The following is a 21,803-nucleotide window of genomic DNA, read 5'->3' on the forward strand; positions in this document are numbered from 1 at the left end:
CGAAACCTATCCGTCGGAAATGTGTCTCAACTCTGTATATCTCGTCTGAAAGAGTGTGTCCCAATTGTGACATTCAATTTAGTGAAACATTTTGCCGTAGCACGCAGATAGTGATGCTTTAAAGTGCTAGAACAAAGCATAACTCGTGTTGAGGTTTTCACTTTCTCCTATTTTCGACATATCGAAAGATCGAGGTTTAAGGATTTCTTGTTATATACTCATCGGATTAACAAAAATCGTCAGTTACTTTCAGTCAACGTGTGTTACGCATTTGATCAAGTTCCTGGCTACTTCTCACTCATTTCAGGACCTCACAATCACACTGACATCCGAGCGACCAGATACGGAAGTTGCGCTTGTACCGGATAAAAATGAATTGTGTGCGATCAACGTTCAGACCCTTGTGGACCAACAGGTGAGTGCATTAGAGTAACCTTATTCTGGTTCCGTGTTTAACAGCTTACCGTTTAATTTTCCGTGGCACACTAATTGTCAGATGGTAAGATGAAAAACATGCAACCAATGTGATGTAGCCATTTCGTTATCACAGCTAATCGAAGCACACATCTGTTTTGATTGAATGGGGACGACTTGGCTGGTGGATAGAGATGTGAAGAAAGTGGAAACCAGTATATCAAGCAGCGTACATAAGGGGCCACTGCAATTTGTGATGCAGTAGAATTGCGTTTCTCTCTTCAGGAGGACAATGGAATTTTGCTCCGGCTAAGAAACATAAATGGATTTTCAAATTTCCCTTGGATAAAAGGTTGAAATGTTGAATCATCTTGTCTCCCATATATAGTACACTAGTGATAAGGTTGGTGGAAACCAACCTGAGGCCCATTATCAATTTTGCTCGATTTTGAGCTCATTGAACAGTCTGTTTCGCCCTTGGACACGTCATTAGCAGATGAGTTTGGAAGGCAGGGGATATAAATTCACCTCGGGGTTGGAAAATTGGCTTAGAATACCTATTCTCAGTGAACTGGACGGTACAGCAAACTTGGGAAGATATGAAAAATGAGTGAAAACCATGGGACCGGTTGATGACAAAAGCTTTCACACTGCATTTTCCTGCTAGAAACCTATATTTCGTAGTTGGTACCGTTTAACTGAAAATAAACTTTTGGGCGTTTATACAAAATAGGCACCATTGACGATCTAAAGCCGTTACGCTCTCACAATTTGTCCCCCTTTTTCTGTGTGGAAATTCACCAATTTCTGTTCTGTAAACGAATGCACCCAAAAATTCGCAATATTCGCAGAGACCGTTCAAGCGACTGGACCGTCAGTTCATTCTGCAGGGGAAGTGACGTTTGAAAGTATTTCCCCAAAGATGACAAGAAGCATGTAGGTCCACCTCACCGGTTTGTCAAACTTTGCTCACACCGAATGTTATTCAAAACCGATCCTCACCTCGTTATCAGTTAGCCAGCTTGCTAAGTAAAGGGTGATGCACTGTCCGGCTGACAGGCTACATGTTCGGTACATGCGTGTGACTTGACGTCACTTGACGTTGCCCGCTCCTAGGCAGATAGAACACTTGGGCACACAAAACATGGGGTTGTATCATCGACCGAACAAAAACAGCGTTTGTTGTCGGGCCAGCTATATTTATGGCTGATCCTTATAGTGTTCATAGCTTTGTGATCCAATTCTTCCAAGCAGAACAGTTGCGCGATTATCTGATGTGCTTGCTTGACCGACACCCTTTACTATACAAAATTTTTATGGATTGCACCATGCGGTAAACAAGGAATTGAAGATACCTATCGATGAAATAAAGTTACCTGCCTTGAATGATTTAGTTCAATCAGAAGTCCGAAAGTAACAGTCGTTCGTGCTGCGTTTTTTACCTTTATTTCAGGACGGAAGCTAGGGGAATTTTACCTGCTCACATGTGTTGTCCCGTCTGGATGCCTGTGATTTTCCAGACGCCACCACTAGAAGGTCCCATACAAAATCAAATTATTCGGTTAATGCGAAACGGTCGTGAAAGTATCGTTCAGATTCAGTAACCTCCAGTCGACCTGTCTCGTTTTAGCATCATATACATATTTTAAACAACTGGTCTGTGTATGTTGGGCACAAGTCAGCTGTCGCCTGTAGCGTATGCGTACACGACCTTTACATCAACTTCCTTACATAGCCGCTTATCATAATGCCTAACGTTTTTGACACCGATTGGAGTTCTCTTTGTTAAGGCAGTTCGTTCAGTATATCAGATTATCCTCCAAGTTTCCTCGCCTAACGTCCTCAAGCCAAACAGCTTCAAAAATATGGTGCCGGGGGCTTACCACAAGGCCGTCCATATAAGATGGTTAAACAAATGGCGAAACTCCGAGTATTTGTCCAGGACTCAAATACCTCACTCTTCCGTGTAGGAATGGCGATTGCACGAACATATTGAGGTCACCCGAAGATCCGCCACGCAGGAGTACACCAACTCCAGTCAGCATCACCCTTGCATATCAGTCACGTGTCGCGCGGCTCGACGACCTGGCTACTTCTACTGGAATGTGTTTCTTATTATGGTAAGCTGACTTCACGTAGTGTCTTGTAGATCAGCTCGTAGGTAATCGTTTTATTACCCTTGTGGATCACAGAGATTTCAACTTCCTTTCCATATAGGTATAAATTGACGTAGATACTTGGTACCAGGTGATATGAAACAAATTTGGTCGGGAGTACTATGATGAACTGTGGGTTGTGAAACTGTTTAAGATTCTAGATCGGCCTCTGTCAAAAAAAGAAAGAATAATTCCAACTTAACTTCTATATGGTCGCCGATATCGGTCTTATCAAATCAGTAACAGGAGCACAAAATAAGGTGTAGCGGAAAAGATTGATAACTTCCAATTTGTGAGCCTAGGCGTGCCATAATCTGGGGGACTTTCGAACAAGTCGGCTAAATGGCGGAACAAACTGAACCCGCAGTGACTGCGTTTTTGTTTGCTGGGAATGGCTGTTTACAATCACAGCCATCTGTCAGTGAGATGTCGGTAAATCATTAGCGGATAAAAAAAGGTAAAGTTGGATCTGTTTTCACTTTTAGGAGTTATCAGGCGGCCAAATCTTTGACAACGCGATAGCTGACTTGCCAACTTCGTATAGTACGGAACATTGTGAACCGAAGCTAACCTAAGTAAAAAATGAAAGGCCGATACAAACCCCTTACTTTTGTCTGCTCACATCAAACAGCGCTCAGTTTTGCTCTGTAACTGCCTGAATGTTGTTCTCAACGTGCAATTCATTTTAGTGAGTTAAGCCTGCAAAGTTACTACAACCGCATTACAACCACTGTGCTCACTTTTTAGTTTTTTGGAACAACTATACCTTGCCCAACGCCTGAACAATATCCCTAGCAGAAAAGAAATTGTATATGCAGAGATTTCATGTTAACTCATCACTTCCAAATTATTAGTACTGACATATAGCAACTTTTTCAGTCTGTGAGCAACTAAGCACTCATCAGTCAGATAATGGGGGCAGCAGGTAAACTAAGGGCTTGTTCTCACCCCCAAAGAGCATAGGCAGACTAGCTGGTGAGGTTCAAAAACTTTTGGTTTGAGTCATCGAGCGAAGTACTGAAAGCATGGGTCGCATGAGTCAGATAACCCACGACCGGTAGGTATCTGCTGATTGTTGTTGCTAGTGGCACCTAAGCCAGGCCAATCAGGAATTGCTCCTGACATTAAGACACCTCCTGGGCCGCTTTTTGTAACTTTCTAAGCAATGAAACGTTATTTGATATGCCCATTGCCGTACGGTTTACGCTGCTGAACAACTGGTAAGGTTAAGATTTTACCTCTAATTAGATAGGACATCATCCGACATTGAATATCTTTAACTCCTTTCTTATTTCAGTTCTTCATCACCGGACTGTCTTTCGCAACATTCGCAGTTCCACCAGAGCGACCGGAAAACCGTCTCCAACTTTCATTCACTCTTTTCCTTACTTCAGTTGCATTCAAATTCGTAATCAATCAGTCACTGCCAAAAATATCTTATCTGACATATATGGTGAGTTGGAATGATATTTTGTATTACCATAGTTACCATATTTCTTTGTGCATCGAATATTTGCTCCGACAGGTACCCTGAAGAACATAGGAAAGAAAAGAAAAACCTTGAATTTCACATCACGTATACAAAAACACGATGGAGTCCAAGTTAGCGATTTCTACGGGCGAGGACTTTATATCCAACTGATCAACTACGCAGAGATTTACTGGCTTGTTCTTTTTTTGAAGGATGCATTTGTAGTAGAAAAGCATGATTCGAATACAGACCGATGAAATGCGCTCTTTCAGATGCATGGCACAAATGCTGCTCCAGAATCGAAAAATTCCCTCGCTTACCTTAAGTGCCTTTAAGCTCAGTTGCTCAAGCATACAAATCTTCTCTCATCATGAAGGAAACTACTCGCAAGGTTGCTGAAATCTCTCCGACAACCCACGAACGGCTTCGCCCTTTTTGGGGCTCATCAGCTAGGCGCAGTTCCTCATGAAAACAAAAATGATTTGCAAATGAGTGTATTTCTCGAAATCTTCTAGCTCTTTTTATGGCCTCTTTTTAATTTAGTGGTTCTTGGCTGTCGAGTGAAGAGATATTGTGGGTTGTACAGGTCCTAGTTGTTTGTTCACCTTTCAGCACTAAGTCTTTTGCCAAAATTTGAGCCGGAATTTAGTGTCTGTCCATCAATTTATGGAATTGGAATACGCGGACCATAGACTCTCTGATTCCAACCACCCGTAATTTCGCATTGCTCGGATGTAAGCTCTCACCTGGATTTCGTTGTGTATCTAACAACTTGGACTCACTTCATTATTCATTCCTCTGTGAGGATTTTCCCGGTCATTCCCTGATCGACTGGTGATTCTGCAGTCTAACTTTGGTTTCGTCTGTCAACTAATAGAAATATGGATGAGAAAACAGGAGAACTTGACAGTGACTGCAATTTCAAATATACTAGTTTTTAATTTAATATTGACAACCGTGACCTCGACAATTTTTGTAGCTTTATTTTTGGCATTCGATTTACACGGTATAGTTTGGGACGCGCAGAAAAACAGTAGTAAGGAACGTCCAAACTTGAGTTCAGATTAACATGAAAAAAACAGGCGCGAATTTATCCCACAAAGAGCTTTGTAGCTCTACAACCAAAAAGCCTAGAGGACGGGCTAAAGCGACTTTGATAGCAAATAAAGAGTTGGATTCAAGCGGTACTTTAACAAGCCTTATGTGATACACCATAAGACCACCTCCGAAAAAGAACTTTGAAAGCTACCATTGACATTTTGTTCCACGGATTTAGCTGACCTGTCAAATATTGTGTATCATGATCTTTCAAGGTAACAGATTTGAGAAGCAGTTCAGATGTAAACGGTTTAGGTTGAAAAAAGTAGTTTTTTTCTTCAGAATTTACAGTAAGAGTTGATGTTTGTGTTCATTTTGGACATAATGAGACCGGTTCTGAGGCACACCTTGTTTAGTAAACTGGTGGCCGTATTTTGTCTTTCTGAATTTCCAAGTGCATCAACTCTCAATGAAGCATTATCAAAATCTTACGTCTTTCATCTCCTGCGTCTTTGAAGTCACTTGTATTAAGTTGCATCTAGCCCCCATTTATCACAGTAATACCTGGATGTTTATTCATTCTTCACTGAACCAGTAAAAAGCGCGAGAAAGTACTTAGCGGACAGTAAACTCACATGGCAAAATTTGACCCAAAAGTTGTGCGGTAAAGCACTGGTAACCATTCATATTCACAACACCTCCAATGCTTCTGGAAGTTCTACTTCAGCTTTGACCACATCTCAACAAAATCCAAATTTCACTTATTCGCTTAGGTCAAACAATTTGGTATTGTAACCGCTGCAACTGGTGTTCACCCTACTCCAAAAGTGCTTTCAGCATTAACTTCTACTCCTGGCTGTAATGAGTAATACAGTAAACCTAACCAAACATTCTTTAAAACAGTGAACCCAATTATTTTGATGATTAATTTTGCGCTGAGACGTTATCTCAGGGATATTTTTACAGACTTTTGCCGGAAGATGTCCCAGAATGACCAGCCAACCCGGTTACCTTTGAAACAGACGTAAAAGGGGACATTGTAGACGTTTTAGTTGGAATTAACAGAGTCAGAACATCCAACTTTCTCATTATGAATCGAATTTCCTCACAAACCTAGTAGCTTATCGTTTTGAACAATTTAACCAATCGATATTCATGTCGAATCCTGAGTTCCGCTAGAAGACGTGTGAGTCCGGTTTAACTTCGTCCTTTCTTCCTCTTGTTCGTTTATCTATCATTTGTCAGTCTAAGAAGTCCCTATCTCATGTATCTGCCTTAAGTAACTACCTCCGTTTTATTAGGAGAACTTAAACGGGGAAGGAAATTTCCCTCAATCGTTTAGTTGGACACCATTTCTCAGACCATCAATTCAGCCTTACACTGAACTGTCAGACTGTCGGCAACAAACTAACGAGTTGCAACGTCTGGATAGCATCATGTGGTTGACCCACATAGACTGGGTGAATTCGGGGCAAACCGAAAGTGAACACGAAATCACGTGATTGATTGGATGAAGAATGAATGGCGCTATATTCTGTCCAGTTAGACACTGCTTCTTAACCGCTCGTGGCCCAAAAAATGAGTATTCTTGTGCTGGTTTGTGGGGTATGTACTGTTCCCATTCACATCACTCTCATTTGAATTGTCATCCTAATGAGTCATTCTAATGAGTCCACACCAAACAGGGCGACCACCGGACTTACGCCAATTAGAACTCATCAGCAGCGCATATAGTATGGTCGTACCGGGGTCGGATCGCCTCGCATGTCAGATGTCCGGAGTTCCAACCCCGGCACGACCATAGTATGTGCACTACTGATGAGTTCTAATTAGAGTGGAACTCGAGTCCGACGCCTCCTCGTTTGGTGGGGACTCACCAGAATAATTACGTCAGCACAGGAGGATGAGAGTTCAAATGAGAGTGGTGTGAATGTGAACAGTTTAGTATTCGTTTGAATTATCTTTTCGAATATCTTAGAGATTCATTATATGCACATTACTCGTGATTCCAACTAAGGATGGGATTGCTGTACAGTGCTTCTCGGCCTGTTGTCATAGAGTTTTTTTAATTGCAAAACAAAATCTCCATCGAACCGTAATAAGTCCGCATGATTTGAGTACTAGCTTGTTGGCTTAAATTCCCTCAAACTTTTATATCAAACTGTGAATCCCCTAATCACAACCTAATGTAGGAAAAGCAGAAATACCGTGCAGCATAAGAGATTTCCAAAACCGTTGTAGAACGCTGAGTACCAAGGTGACATTTAAAAAAATTCTACTCTTTCTAAAGCATTCCGTAATTTAACTCATGATAAATTTTCTCCGTTTTTGAAAAATGGGTGAAAATTTTATCCAAGCGAAGTCATTTAGTGGTTGACCAAGTTAAGTGGTTTCCGTGATTGAAGGATGAGCTACGCTATATACTATGCGGGGCTAATCACGCTGTTTTTCAGTGGCCAGAGGATGAAAGTGTGTGTTTAACCACAGATCTGATAGTCGTGTTTTTGAAACTCAGTTTCGTCGGATGTGAGTTTTTGATTATTCCCAATAGAAATGACTAGTGGCTATTGGCTCACTTTAACAGAGATTGGAGGCAACATGTCTGCCCCAGGATCAGTAAATGTTAGCTTCATACCTTGTAACAACGTTGAACACATTCTCCTATGTACCAATTTTGTTGAATCTTTGGTACTATGTGACAAGGAGTGTTGGATGCGGGACGAACGCGCACAGTAAACAAGATTGTAATGGTCACCCGAGACATAGAACGCTTACGCTTCAAAAAGTTCTACAATAGTTAGTAACGCCCCCCTAGCTATGGGGACTCAAAATGTCGGTGAGCTAGTGATCATCTTTCCCAAATATCTTTGGAAATTTTTGTGTAACTATTGGACGAAATTTGTTGTAGCCACTTTGATCTTACTTGAGATAATATAGCATGTGTGTCTATGCGTTTTGTTGACGTCCAAAACTGATTTATCGGTTAGCAGTGATCAAATCACTGGTGATGACAGGAATCGCTTCCAATCTTGCTTTGGTGTAGTTTTATCTTCATCGCATGAAGGGTGAATTCTTACAACAGTAGAATGGCATGGTACTGATTGTTGTTTATGATGATGATACACTTTAACCACACCAGCTTCACACGCTGCACACGTGACGGGCTAAAGTGCTTTTCAACAACAAATTGCAGAAGCCTTTGAACCGGAGCCTTCCCTTCTTACAGCAACCTTTCACTCAGTAATAATGATCCCATTTCAATCACGTTTAATAAATTATTCATTGTGATGAAGGATGTCTTCCCAACCCATCAGGGTGATCAGACTTTTTGGAGCTTTCTCTCTCCCTCAATAAGGATTGCCACGTCACTGTCTGCACAGTTAATCAAGCTTTTCCGTTTTCGTGAAAGATGCGTAAAATAACTGATTTTACGTGTGATAATCAACCGCAAACCAAGTCATAACCTAGTGAGCTATCTATCGGCTAGCGATCTGAACTCTTAGTTCATAGGTTGCCAGCGTTGTGATTGTGCGCAGCCGACAGACCTTCTAAGCGCAACTAAGTTTGTTGTATATTTACGTGTTCATTCTTATCGGGGCCGGTGAATAAACACTAATGAAGTCTAGAAAAAGACCCCGAGAGTGTTTGCAGTCGTCTTTATGTGATTACTAAATCCTTAATCCTACGCTCCCTAATGAGTCACGACCTCTAGTGATGGAGTATTTTCTCCCAGTGTGAAAAGATCCACGTAACCCTGATGGCTATGTACAGCTCCGTCGGTCGATTTCAGATCGATCAATGCTCTCTAGGGTAATCACTATCCTCATTCGGCCGTCTGTTTCCCGGCACTTTTCACCCAGTTTGTTGTGTCCATGTGGCTGCTGATCCAGTGAAGTTATTTTTAATTTGACGCAAAGGATGAGTTTGTGGATGGTGTGGGCAACTGAAATGCGATTGACACAGCGCTGCATAAGATTGACGAATTTTTGAAGTCCCCTTCCACGAACTAGAGGAACACTTAAGTCAAGAGAGAAAGAAAGAAAGAAAGAAAAAAGAAAGGGTGGAAGAAAGGGAGAACTGAAAGTGCCAAATATCTCTGTTACTTTGGATGTTTGCCAGGTTGAAGTGCGACATGATAGCATTTCCAAAAATAAATATCCTAATTAATGCTCGAAATCAAAGGAAGGATCACATGATTGTTCTACAAGAATTAAATATCATGACCATCCGGACGTCTGGAAAATAGATACCGTCATTTGTTTCTTAGGAAAACAGATCTTTTCACAGCTGCCAGCTTTACTGATCCTAGTAGCGGTGACGTGGAAGTTAATGTGACGTTCCCTAAAAAAATCTGCAATATGTCCATGCCGCTGTCACATCAGAAGAACACGTTAACCGTTGAGATAACGAAAAACCAATCGAAAAAGCAACCTGGTATGACGAACAACTAGCCCTTAGTGAGGAAATCTGCCGCTCAAATTAGTCAGTTACATAGTTTGACAGGTGGATCGTCCGGCGTGCTGTACAGCAAAAAGATGGTGTTGTGACAAAGTGACAGTAGGTCCAGACAACCGGTGTCCGTGCGACAGATGTCCGTCAATTAAAAGCTTGACGCGGGATATGCTTGTAGGTAAACATTTCGTCACAATAAGTTACAAATGACAGTAAACCTTATGGCTGCGCAGAGAATCAGTATTCGTTTTGACTATACTTGTTCAAGCGTAATCCAGTTGCTGCGAAAACGCAGCATTTGAACCGAAATTTTGTCTTCAGCTAAAAATGTAAGACCGTTATCAGCAGATGGAATTTATTTGTTCTCATACAACTATTTGCATCACATTTTCAAGCCTATCGCTGGTCACAGCGGACAAACGAAATCAGGTTTAAACCGAAATGAGATTTGTTATGGGTTTTCTGGAACCGATCAATTTTCTGAGTTAGTCGGGATGAAACACAATTGGCGCACCATCATTCCAGTTTGTTTGTCCTCTGGAATGTAACTATGAAACCCAGTACAATTAAGACAGAAAGTAATTTGTTTCCATTTACTACTGAAAAGCAGTAACCTTATTACAGACTTACATTTCTGCATCAGCCACTGCAATCAACCGACTGAAAATGGAAGATCTTGAGAACGATCAACTAAAGTAAAATGTAAAGACCAGATAAAAATTATCCTTGATGTACCACTGACTAGAAGGCCGATGAAAACTCTTCGACGGCCCACATCAGTTTTTGGACTCCTCTGGTGGGCCTAGGTCACGGCAAAATATGATTGACGAAAATTTGGAAAGTGCATTTATCAAATGATGCTCCAGTCTTCAAATTGCACTTAGCTCATCGAAAATCAACAGAATTATGGGTACAACCACTCCAATGGAAATGCTCTGGGATTCTAAACACTGTTTTAACTGAATTATGTGGTGGCCTTCATATATCAACCTGGTTAATGAAGACTACAAACAAGTTTAGTTGGGCATCCATGAGAACCAATTCAATTCGCAAACACCCTATCATATGGGGCAAAATTTAATTCTGTTGTGGGGTTTATATATCACTTGAGGAGTCATATTACTTATCCTCTATTTGTGATAGGATAGGCTAAGCTCGTTTCTTTATGTGGAAGCGAGTTGAATTGCTATGCCTACAAGATTAAAAATGGGACGGACGGACAGTGTAAACGACGGTGAACGATCACATTAATCGTGAGTGACACTGCAAGTTATCGCAAGATATCCACTAGCACTCATCAAGAGCTCATGCTTATGAAGATGCAGAAATTAGCAACCTTATCCACCCGTAGAGAATCGTGATGTCACTACTTTTACTAGGTTGTTACAAATTTCATCCGCATACTTAACAAATGAAAAAAATGAAAAAAAGAAGCCTTTAAGGACAAATGCGTTTTTGTGTTATTTGAGAGACACCAGTTCAACGTACAGTGAATTCTTTCAGGAGAAAACACGTGACATAGCCACGGCGCTTGACAAGAAGGAAGAATGAATATCCAGTTCTTTCGCATATTTCCACCGAAGAAGGTTGGAAATTTGGTCCACGAGCTCCCCGGGATCCTGATACTCAGTAGAAACTTCCAGGTACAAAACGACTTTTGTCACTTCTGCAAAGTGGTATCACCTGGAATTGATTTGACGAGAGAGGAACAGAGTTACTTGGAGTGACGTGAATTTAGAGTTGGTAAAACTCGGTGGAAAATGACATCTTGCGATATGGTCAAAGGGATTCACTGCTAACAGTGAAAATTACCGTTTTCAGTTCAGTCAGGAGGAAATACTTTATTTAGCACACGTTAGGGAATTGTGGTTGTGCTAGTTAGAAACGGAAAAAACGAAAGTTTCAACGTTTGAAACATGTAAGTGCAAAGTAAATTTCAGTGAGATGCGCTACCGACTCCTTGAATTCTTTATATTTTTATGGAGGTGTTCCTGTAACAATGCGACAAAATTTTCTCTGTAGGCCTTCTGCATATATAAGGTTGCCATTTTTCATCATTGGAATAGATTTTATCTCCTTGTAATGGTCATCTCTATGCATAAAATTTTGAACCCTCCGGCAGATACCGATTTTTCAGCCAAGCACGGCATGCAAATTGATAGTAACACCTGTGCATGTTCTTAGATAACTGTATTTCTATTACCATTTTTCTCAGGAACCTTCATATACGCTGCCCTCATTACGTGCATACTGTATAGAGCTGCAAATTAAGGGTTAGTCGTGGAGCCTTGACTTCTGTATCAGCTACCCATCATCCGCTTGTGGTAGAATTTGGGCTACGCTGTGATGTTCGCTAATTCTGTATAGAACCATTATCCGCAGGCACCTTCCGGTAGATTACCCAAGGCGGATCAATCTGTCTTTCGATTTGCAAAGCGGTCCTGGCCCTTTAATCACTTTATCCGCTTCTCTGACGGTCTCATAAACCCGAAATCTTACTTGCGGTGTCAGTTTTAGATCAAGATTAGCGGAAATCGGTGAGCAGGCGAAGAAATCAGTTCAAGAGCTTCAAGCTGTGAGACGCTTACATTTAGGCTCAGAGGTTGTGTACACAATAACTTTGAAATTCGCAAGTGAACTTTGTTGACGGAACTTACGTCAGAGAACAGTTGAAAAACTGGGAGCTAGTGCAACTCCCAGTCGTCAGCAGCGCAGAGATATAAAAGTGTCTAGAAGTCAAACTTTTATTGCCCAGTTTTTCACAGAAGAATGAAGAACTCCGTGCACAGCTAGTTTGAAGTGTGGTGACACGTGTACAACCAAAATCTGAACAAACGAACGTACCACTGTTTAAAAATCATCTTCCCGCTTTATCTTGCGTTTCAGGACAAGTACGTTCTCATGTCTCTTGCAATCCTGTGCGTGGTGAGCATTTGGCATGCCGTGGTCACACTTATTCCAACGGACGAATGGAAGCCGGTCAGTGTGAGGTCGGAAACGACTACCGCGTTTGGCGAACAAAATCCAAGCAACACAACTACAGGACTTGCCAATCCACTGACTTTCACCCCCCTGCTTTTGTTTCGGCAGTCAGTGAATATGAGTGATAAGCCGATGGAAGGAATAAAGGTATGGGATCCGGTAAGAATGCTGGAAAATCGATTTCGTCAAATAGATATCATCTTCAGATTCATCCGTATAGAGCTCGTTAACGTTTAGAAGGTTCAAAATGGTTACTGGTGGACGTAGGCCATTGTTTTACTTACAAGTAATTTCAAAGAAACCCCTCTAAGTAATTCTCCCTTTTTTCTTTTTATAGCGCCCTAGGTTCGTTGTGATTGTTTTATTAATGATCCAGGAGAATCTGGCGCTCGTTCAGCTTCACGTTTTTACTCCTAATATTAGAGAACGGACGCAAATCGTGTCTTCATCTATAGCATGATTGGCATAAAAACGAAGGATGATGAAGCTCTCTCTCGTTATTCACCATCCTTTTGTGCGACGTCTATTTATAACAGTGATTTTTTTACTTCAGCTTAGGAGATCACGAAATTTAAAAGTCACTAGTTTTCAAAATTACGATCAGCCTAAGAAGCTCTCCTCACCTCTAACTTTCAGCGTCTCATTTCCTTTTATTCAGCTTTTATTACACAAGTTTCCGTGAGATCTCGTTTTATTCCACTCAGTCAATACATTTAAACCACCGTCGGTGATGTAATGGGATGCGTTATCTACTCTGCCACTGCGTACATGGCAACAATTCTGTGTTAGATATACCTTCATCTTTGCTGACGGTTAGTATTCACTGGTAACACTGCATATGAATTCCGTCCAGATATCACAGTCCGCCATTCTTAAACAGAGACTTGACTGGTGTCTTGCAGAAACGTATTTCGGTCTCCATTCCCGTGCTTGCCGAAAAACAATCTAGCCAAAATTAGCATTACACCCAAGGTTCATTAGCACCCTTCTCGAACGGAATGACGGGTCCACACACCTGAAATAACGGTTTTAACCGTAGACCCCGCTTACTCTGAGGTGGGCCCCGACAGATATATTAATATCGCGGTATTCACCTGAACAACGCACCATGATAGTCTGAGTTAAATTATGGCAGAAAGTTTTTCAAAATAACAACTTAGAGACAGAAAAGAATGGCATTCAAATGATTTATGTCATCGGCCTTGTGATGAAGTGGAAGGTATATCTACACCTGAACCTGTCCTACTCCCAAAAAAGCATTATGGACACGCCAGTGGTGCGTAAGGCAAATGTTCAGACTTGAAAGTCATGATCAACGAATGGTCATTATACGCATATTAACATCGTTCATTTGGGTTGTTCCCATATCTGAATGGCTTGAGCTCGTCTCATAAGTGATATCCTAGAAACGGACCCTTTACATGGTGGGCTGCGAACTAGTTCATTCATAACAAACTGGAATAGCCTGACCTAAATTAGATAAAGAAAACGAACCGGATTAGAAGTCACGAATGGTACAAGTTTTTCCTGTAGATATGGATTATGAGTGCACCAACTCAAATACACCTGTCAGAAGACACCGGTCATGTTTACCAGAGCGTCGGACAAATTACACTGATTAGGGATAGCCTACAACTTGGATGTTTCAAATTCTACTCAGCTCAACCAAGAGAAGGGTGGTATGGTGTCCACAAAACAAAAGCTGGAAGACATTTGATTATGGGTCAATGTTAAGCGTGTTTAGCTTCGACTCCAAATGCCCAACTTCATACTAGCATCTCCTCAATGTTCGTTACTTCGGGGTATTCTACATCTTATCCAAATGTTATTTGGACTCCGTGAGACAAGACAGTTCCTATAGAACTGATGATTCAGGGTTTTGTTATCACGTTTTTTTCACAAGCTTTCAGCGCTATGAAGGCGAGGAGATGGTCGCTCATCGACATCAACCAACTTTTGATAGACGACAAGAGTTTGCCCTTGGCCTCTCACCTTTCCAAGCTCTCGTGAACTGACTAAATGCTATTCATGAACGTGAATTTCCGTTACCTGACAAACGGATTTTTTTATTATCGTTTCATGGTCATTTCATGGTTTCTAGTCGCAATCTCATCAAGAAACATGTATGAAAGCTTCATTGAATTCAAGCAAATCTAGCAAAGTGCTATCACTGCTTATACGAAGAGAATACCAACTCGACTTATTTGGACAGTTAAGCCTCACGCACAATCATTCAGAAACAAACTCACCTTTACTGTTTCGTCCTACGACTAGAATTCCCACCACATCCTCGATCCATCGTGTTACAAAACGCTGTTCTCTCTGGATTTTGATTTATGTACCGATGCATGTTTTTTCGGTCAGCCAAAATGGAACATGGGATAGTCATGGCTTTAAATAGCCCAATTGTTCCACAAAACGATGTGGATGGACAGTGATAACCATATGGTGCTTCAAATTTGCGCCTAAGAAGATGACTAAGAACATGAATCCGATTTTAAAAACCCCTCGATTACCGTGTTGTTGTTATCGCCTTTCGTAAAAAGATGCCGACGTTGTTGACCTGTGCACACGCTGTCCCAGCAGCACACATTTAAACATACTTTTCCATTCACCATGCTGAAAAGACACTTGTTACAATTCTAGCCTGACGTAGCTGGGTCCAGATCGAATGCGGAGAAAATCACAGCAGCTTTGTTTACCATTCTACCGGTGAAAAGAAGAAGGTCTTCGCTGCGGAGTTATTTATTGGAAAATGCCAACTGACCAGTTACAGACTATTGGACAGGGAAGCAAATCCCTCAGTGACATTATATTAAAAAAACTGGATATCCATCTTCTCCCGAACGCGTCTCTTTGAAATTTCCTGGATATTCATTGACTCCAATCATTTCTCGGTCAGATCGATGCAATTGTTACAAAGCGACTCCACAAATTCTGCAACAGATCTCCCCTTTCAAGAGACGCAGAACGAATTTACAAGAACAAATCATACTACTCGCATGCCTCCCCATCAGTTGTATCACCGTTACACCGGTATAGTCCAAGCCATCTCGCAAGACTAGTCAGTGTGTCGCAAACAGAAAAACCGAAAACCGAATCCACTTGGGAAACCATTCACCGCACTCACAGCCGGACAAGAGTTGACGGCCCCATGCCAGACCACTTATGAAAACATACTGTACACGGTTCCCTATTGCTCCTTGTAACCAATGGGGAGAAATATATATCATTCGATTAGTAATCAATACCATCGTCACTGACAACAAACTCAAATGAGAACACGGGTGCCTTGCTGAAAAAACCTTTTAATGAAAAGAAAAAAGGAAATGAAACAGGATGTAGGCGTGCCAGTTTTTGGAGGTATCCAACACCCATTAGTTTGTTCAGCTACCTCTTCATTATACATAAACAAAGGGGAAGCTGTGGAATTTTTGGAAAATTTATTTAGTTGTAAACACTGCTGCCAGACACTAGCTCATCTATGTGATGGGGGGATTAGTATTCCAAAAGGTTTTCTGGCAAAAAATCTAGCGTGAACCAGTACGTAAATCGGACACCAAAGTGCACAAAGTGTTCCGTAAACAGACAGGTTCACACTAAGCTACATTGGACAATCCACTTAGGATCATTAGAAAAAAACCGGGGTGGGGGGTGGAAACCCCAATCGAGCAAAGGTCACAGCATCCCTCCTACACAACTATCTTAGCGCTAGCTCACCCACACAGACTGACGGGAGGTCCAAACGAAGTTCAAGGGGAACCATCAAATGAACCAGAAGAACTAGACTCTAAGCTGGACCCAAACACATGTAGGTTTCCCCACCGACCCAACGCTTGTTCAACCACTCTAACACACTAAAGTCCCTCGGCCGACACCCAACAGAGATTTAACTTGACTTAGCTGATTGGTTCTCCTTCCGCCTTAAATCTCGATCAACCTCGGAACCTAGTCACTTGGCCTGACGAAGCTTTTGTGTCAAAAGCAAAACGTTGCCCAGCAANATATAGTTTTTTTCATTTGAAGCGATCAAAACTTATCTGCTTATTTAATTGTCCGAAAACGGTGTTTCCCTTGAGGCTTAGAAAATAGATGCGACCATCATCCTAAAATTTGAGGAAACCCTTTTCCTTATTTTGTCTTGCCATGTCATCGTTCAGGTTGGGGACAAAGTGAGTCACATTTCATTATGTTGTATCTATGCTATGGATAACCGCGACGTGCGCAGTGAGATACACAATGAAACTCACCGTCAGGTAAGACACCATTTGAAATTGGGCACCAGCCAACTAGCTGATATGATGACTGCCTGACACAGACTACTTGCAGTTGATTATTTATAGAAGTGGCTCATAAGAGACACACAAGATAAGTCTCAGTGTCTTCCTGAGGACCTGAGATACTTAAGCTCTCACTTCAACGTCAGTTCTGAAGTCCCGCGCTAGAAATGAAGCTTGCAGGTAAAACACCCAGTGCTCTCCTGATAGCAGCGAATTTCCTGCAGAACGGCTGTACTTGACCTGTGGCGATGGATATTTCTGCACATCAGTGTTTTACGGCGAGGACCCTCAGGTGAGCTTTTTGGCAAGCTGCTCCCTTGGAGCCTTGCCCGTGGTTGACTTGCGGGCGATCTGCTTAATCAAATACTCTGGGCAATTTCAGACCAAGAATAAATTCCATTTGAGAGAAGAAAAACCCGATGGGCATAGTCTGAGGATAGCCATGAGGATAAGCTTGGGGACCAAAGTGTAACTGTCAGTTGAATTTTCAGGCGAACGGAGTGTAATACAACCACAGGTAACAGATATTCTGGAGCATTTATTCGACTGAGAATCAGCAATCATGAATTAAGAAACATTTTGGACGTGTTCCTTTATTACCTTCATATTACTCTCGTTCACATCAACTGCACATTTGTCGTCGTAAAAACATGAGTTACTTTACAGTGACATTAAATTGTCGCAGCAATAATAGCAACTGCACTATCAATGTAATTGCCCTCAGTATCTATGTTCTACGACCCATCCGAAAAAAAGATATCCACCAATATCAAGCCGAACAAACAGATCTTGCCATTTTACACGGTGCAGCTGGTTTCAGTAAAATGCTCAACTTTGATTGACTGCATCAAAATCATCAGTCGATCAAAAATTGATCGGAACATCTTTCATTTCGTCAAGTAAATCATCACCACCAGTACTCTTTCGGCCCAGGCACTTCAGTCTACTGGTACGGAGGTATAATGTCTATCTTAGCGTAGCTCATAGGTACCTGCTGGGATGTGTTCGCTATTTTATTGCGATACTTGCACAGCCATACGTATCATACTTGCCACTGTGCAAATGTCACAATGAAGCAAACTCCTGATCGTTGGAGGATTTATGCCTATCTGGTGGGGAGAACTGTTCATTCGTAGCCAGACTAATCCTACAATATCGGGCCTATAGGATCCGCTATGCAATGAAGCAATCGAAGAGAGTATTTGGAATATGGGCTCTCAGCAGCTTCCGGACAGTGACAGCAACGTTTCGCTTTTGACACAAAAGCTTCGTCAGGCCAAGTGACTAGGTTCCGAGGTTGATCGAGATTTAAGGCGGAAGGAGAACCAATCAGCTAAGTCAAGTTAAATCTCTGTTGGGTGTCGGCCGAGGGACTTTAGTGTGTTAGAGTGGTTGAACAAGCGTTGGGTCGGTGGGGAAACCTACGTGTGTTTGGGTCCAGCCTAGGGTCTGTGACTCTCAGCATTTTCCACCGCCTCGGCTATCAGCCGCTGTGGTGTGAATCGCAGTCCCCGTCTAATACCCACATTCTCAAGATTTATTCTATGTCCCGTGTCTAAGGCGTGTACCGCCATCGCTGAGTCTTTGACCAGCGTTTGGTATTCTTCTGCATTCCTTAATGGCTTGTTAATCCTTCTTTCATGCTCACCAATTCTGGTGTGCAATTCCCTGGCAGTTTGTCCTATATAAACCTTAGCGCAATCGGTGCAGTTAATTTTATATACACAGTCCCTCTCAACCGGCAAAGGATCTTTCAGTTGCACCAAAACTGACCGTAGCGTCTTACCCTTTTGAAAAGCTACTCGAATGTTGGATAAGTTCAGCAATCTTCGGATAAACTCCGATGTTCCTGCTTTATATGGAATGACTGCTGTGCCAATCCATTCCTTACTGGGTCTAGATACTGGAGCCAATAGCTTTCTTATTTAACGCCTAATCAAACTCACTGGGTATCCTATTTCTTGACGTTTGTTGGCAATCTCGATATGAGCTGCCGTTCGGTCGATCTCTTCTGTGCACAGCGCTCTAACTCGACGAAACATCAATGAGACAATACTGGCGTACACGGACTTTTTAATTCGTTTTGTTTAACACCACACTTCAGATAAACGTCACTCGCTTGAACAGAACCCAGATTACCGAGGAATTCGGCAACATCAATTCAACTATTTCGAAATTCAAATTAGGCCCGATTGACTGGCAAGCGCTTGCCAAACAAACAACCCAAGACGCAAAGACCCAACGCCGATTAAAGCTCCGAATAGAACAAGAGGTGTTCGCTTCCTTCTGTGTTCTCTACATTCTGGCACATTTGACCTTCATATTCTGGCTTTATTTTGACGTAAGTCCTCCCTTTCAAGAATACCACTTGTGTTTTTAATTACATCAGTAACAAGAAGAAGGTCAGTAACTCTGTTTTGTACCCAATGACCTAAGAATATGATACATAGACTTTGTGTTCGACAGCAAGTGAATTTTCGTCTGCACCTCCATCTAGGCACCATATACTACAAGTCGTCTGTTAACCTTTCAGAGGTTTCGTGCTTTACGAAAAAAGCAGAAGTTGATGTATAGACAGATGGAGGCCATCACCAATCTTTAGGTAATCTCCTCAGAAAGGGAAAATTCCCACGGGTTGTTACAACTTGCCATTTGAGAAGCTATCAGTGGTGAAACGAGTCAGCATGGTGTGAACCACGTTACTGCGGAATGTGACCAATTCAACGCTGGTAGTTGAACGATCTTCAGATGCTAACCGGAAGTCTGGTGGTTCGAATTCTTTTACTGGTTCATCGGGTACGCAGTGTTATTCGCTCTAAACACGGACGAAAGAGCCGTACAGTGGTTCTTGGCTTTTCTGTATATCTTGTCCTTATTTTCAGAATGAAATCTATATTGAGGTTCCAAAAATTTACAATACCACCAAGATATGTTATTCCCCGAACATGTTTCGTTGTTTTACTTAAGTTAAATTCCACTATATGCACAAAGCTATTGACACTGCCTAAACAACTCACACCCTTGGCAAATAATATGATTTCCGCCGTGAAAAACAACATGCCAAGTCCATACATGGAACCAGCTATCTGGTGTAAGTAACCTCTGTTTTTCTAAAGACGCTATATTATTCGGGTGAAGAGAGCTTCCCTTAGCCAATGTGCGGGAACGTGGTCGTACTTAGCTCACCTTTCAGCAAGCCGGTGTTTTGCGTACCAAGCACTTTTGGGAAGCAAGCATTGCAACCCCGAATGGTTGGTGCGCTTTCCACCAAGACCCGACTCACGGACAAATTCAGGTTGCGTCTAGACTAATGACTGCTTTGGGGTAGTCAAGTCACATAGATATCTCCCACTGCTTATGTGAAAAGTTACTGTCTTCATCAAACCACACAGTCAGTCAATCAACAATTTGCACTTTTTACCTATCGCTCTCGCACTCGCAGGCTCTTTCTCAGTGCGTTATTGACAGTACCCTATCTACTGAATCCCACTTCACTTTGTTCGTTTGAAGAATTTTAAACTAGGTGTGTTAGCCTTCCACTTAATCAAATTCAAACTGTCCTTCACGAATATGGTATATTTTAAATTGGCGAAGGTGGCAGTCGCCCGCCGTAAGAGAGCTGTCGCTGCGTTCCGAAAGTTTCTACTTGTTGAATGGCGTCAACCGGTGGAAAATTTATTCGTCGAAGCCTTACCAAACATAGCTCATCTGGAAACGGACTATGGTTATTAGTCACAAAGTGCTATCCGTGGTCTGTTTTCTGAATGTCTAATGTGTCCCATAGTGGAAGTGCGGAAAAACATACCAGATCAGTTAAAAAGCTGCGTGCCCGATATAGGAATCTAGTGTAAATGGTGAAACATTCTCACTGAGAGCGGATTTGATCAATTCTCAAGAGCGTACCGTTACTATCTTGGCTTATTGGAAGCAAAGTCAGCTCCTTGCGCTTGCGGATAGAAACACTTTTACTAACGTGAACAGTTTCGTTTGAGAATATGATGAGATTAATGGACATTAGGCTAGTAAATCACTTACAGGTAGATGGATCTGTTTAAAACAGTTGAACTTCGCCCCCTAAGATCCGAAGTTTCGACAGTATTGTTCGAGCAAACTATCTATGTGAGTTATGAAAAAATACTGGAAGAAAAGTTCTATGGTTTTCAACAATATGAAGTTCAAAACAATAACTTTTCCAGGAATATTATGTGAAGGCTTTGGTCTTTTGAGTTTGTTCTCTGTTTGATGTTCAGAATAAAACAAGACAGGAGACTCGTGCATAATGCGGTAATGGCTGTCCTTGGGTGTACTCGTACAGAAGTGCATATATCAGTGTTCACCATTTAGGGAATTCGAACCTTAGTTGCGTTCAGCTTTGTAAGTGGCCGGTAAATCGTTCGATTCGCTCGCCAACCTGATTGCTCTCTGAATTCTTCCGAACGGTACGTCCCACCACATGTGATGCTTTTTGCATCCTGTTGTCAGCTGTTCCCCGATATATACAGGAAAACAAATGGGCGCACAACTTCAAACATCGAGGCGAACGGAACCCCTCTTAGTGCGATTGTGTGTGCATGGCTAAAAATAGCTCGGTTGCAGGAAAGTACCCGTGGATCTTGTCAAAAATGCCCACAATCGTTTCGCAACTTGTGAGAGAAGTTGTGATGTCAATGATGACAGTGAGATGACTGGCACTGTTTTTGGAAATACTGGCCCACAGAGTGTAGAAATGTCAAGAAAAAAATTCGGCAACAATTCGTTTTCGGATGTAAATCATTCGAATACGCTGTGGGTGTACAGTAGGATTTTTCCTAGTAATGAGGTCAACAGACTGCCTACAAAGCTACCTAAATATGAAAACTGTTTCTTACTCAGGGGTTACTCAGGGGCTGGTAGCCGACACAATACGCAATAGTATGGTGGACTCAATTGCTATTGCCTAGTGCAGGTTGTACGATTGAAATTGATGAGCCCAAAGACATCCATCTCTAACGAGTGGTTTCACCTTGAGAT

General features: G+C 41.9%; 1 protein-coding gene across 1 annotated transcript in view; it reads left to right on the plus strand.

Annotated features, from left to right (window-relative positions):
• T265_13422 (hypothetical protein) overlaps nt 1–19,132 on the plus strand; it is a gene marked incomplete at both ends in the record, with an annotated part of 41,260 nt that extends 22,128 nt beyond the window's left edge. The window contains 5 exons of the mRNA XM_009168807.1: nt 308–415; nt 2,385–2,534; nt 3,868–4,023; nt 12,418–12,672; nt 18,898–19,132. Of these exons, the coding sequence (XP_009167071.1) occupies nt 308–415; nt 2,385–2,534; nt 3,868–4,023; nt 12,418–12,672; nt 18,898–19,131 (903 nt within the window). The remainder of the gene's footprint in view (nt 1–307; nt 416–2,384; nt 2,535–3,867; nt 4,024–12,417; nt 12,673–18,897) is intronic.
• Between the last annotated feature and the right edge of the window lie 2,671 nt (nt 19,133–21,803).

Source organism: Opisthorchis viverrini (assembly GCF_000715545.1).
Source record: "Opisthorchis viverrini unplaced genomic scaffold opera_v5_65, whole genome shotgun sequence".
In the NCBI taxonomy this organism is placed as follows: domain Eukaryota; kingdom Metazoa; phylum Platyhelminthes; class Trematoda; order Opisthorchiida; family Opisthorchiidae; genus Opisthorchis; species Opisthorchis viverrini.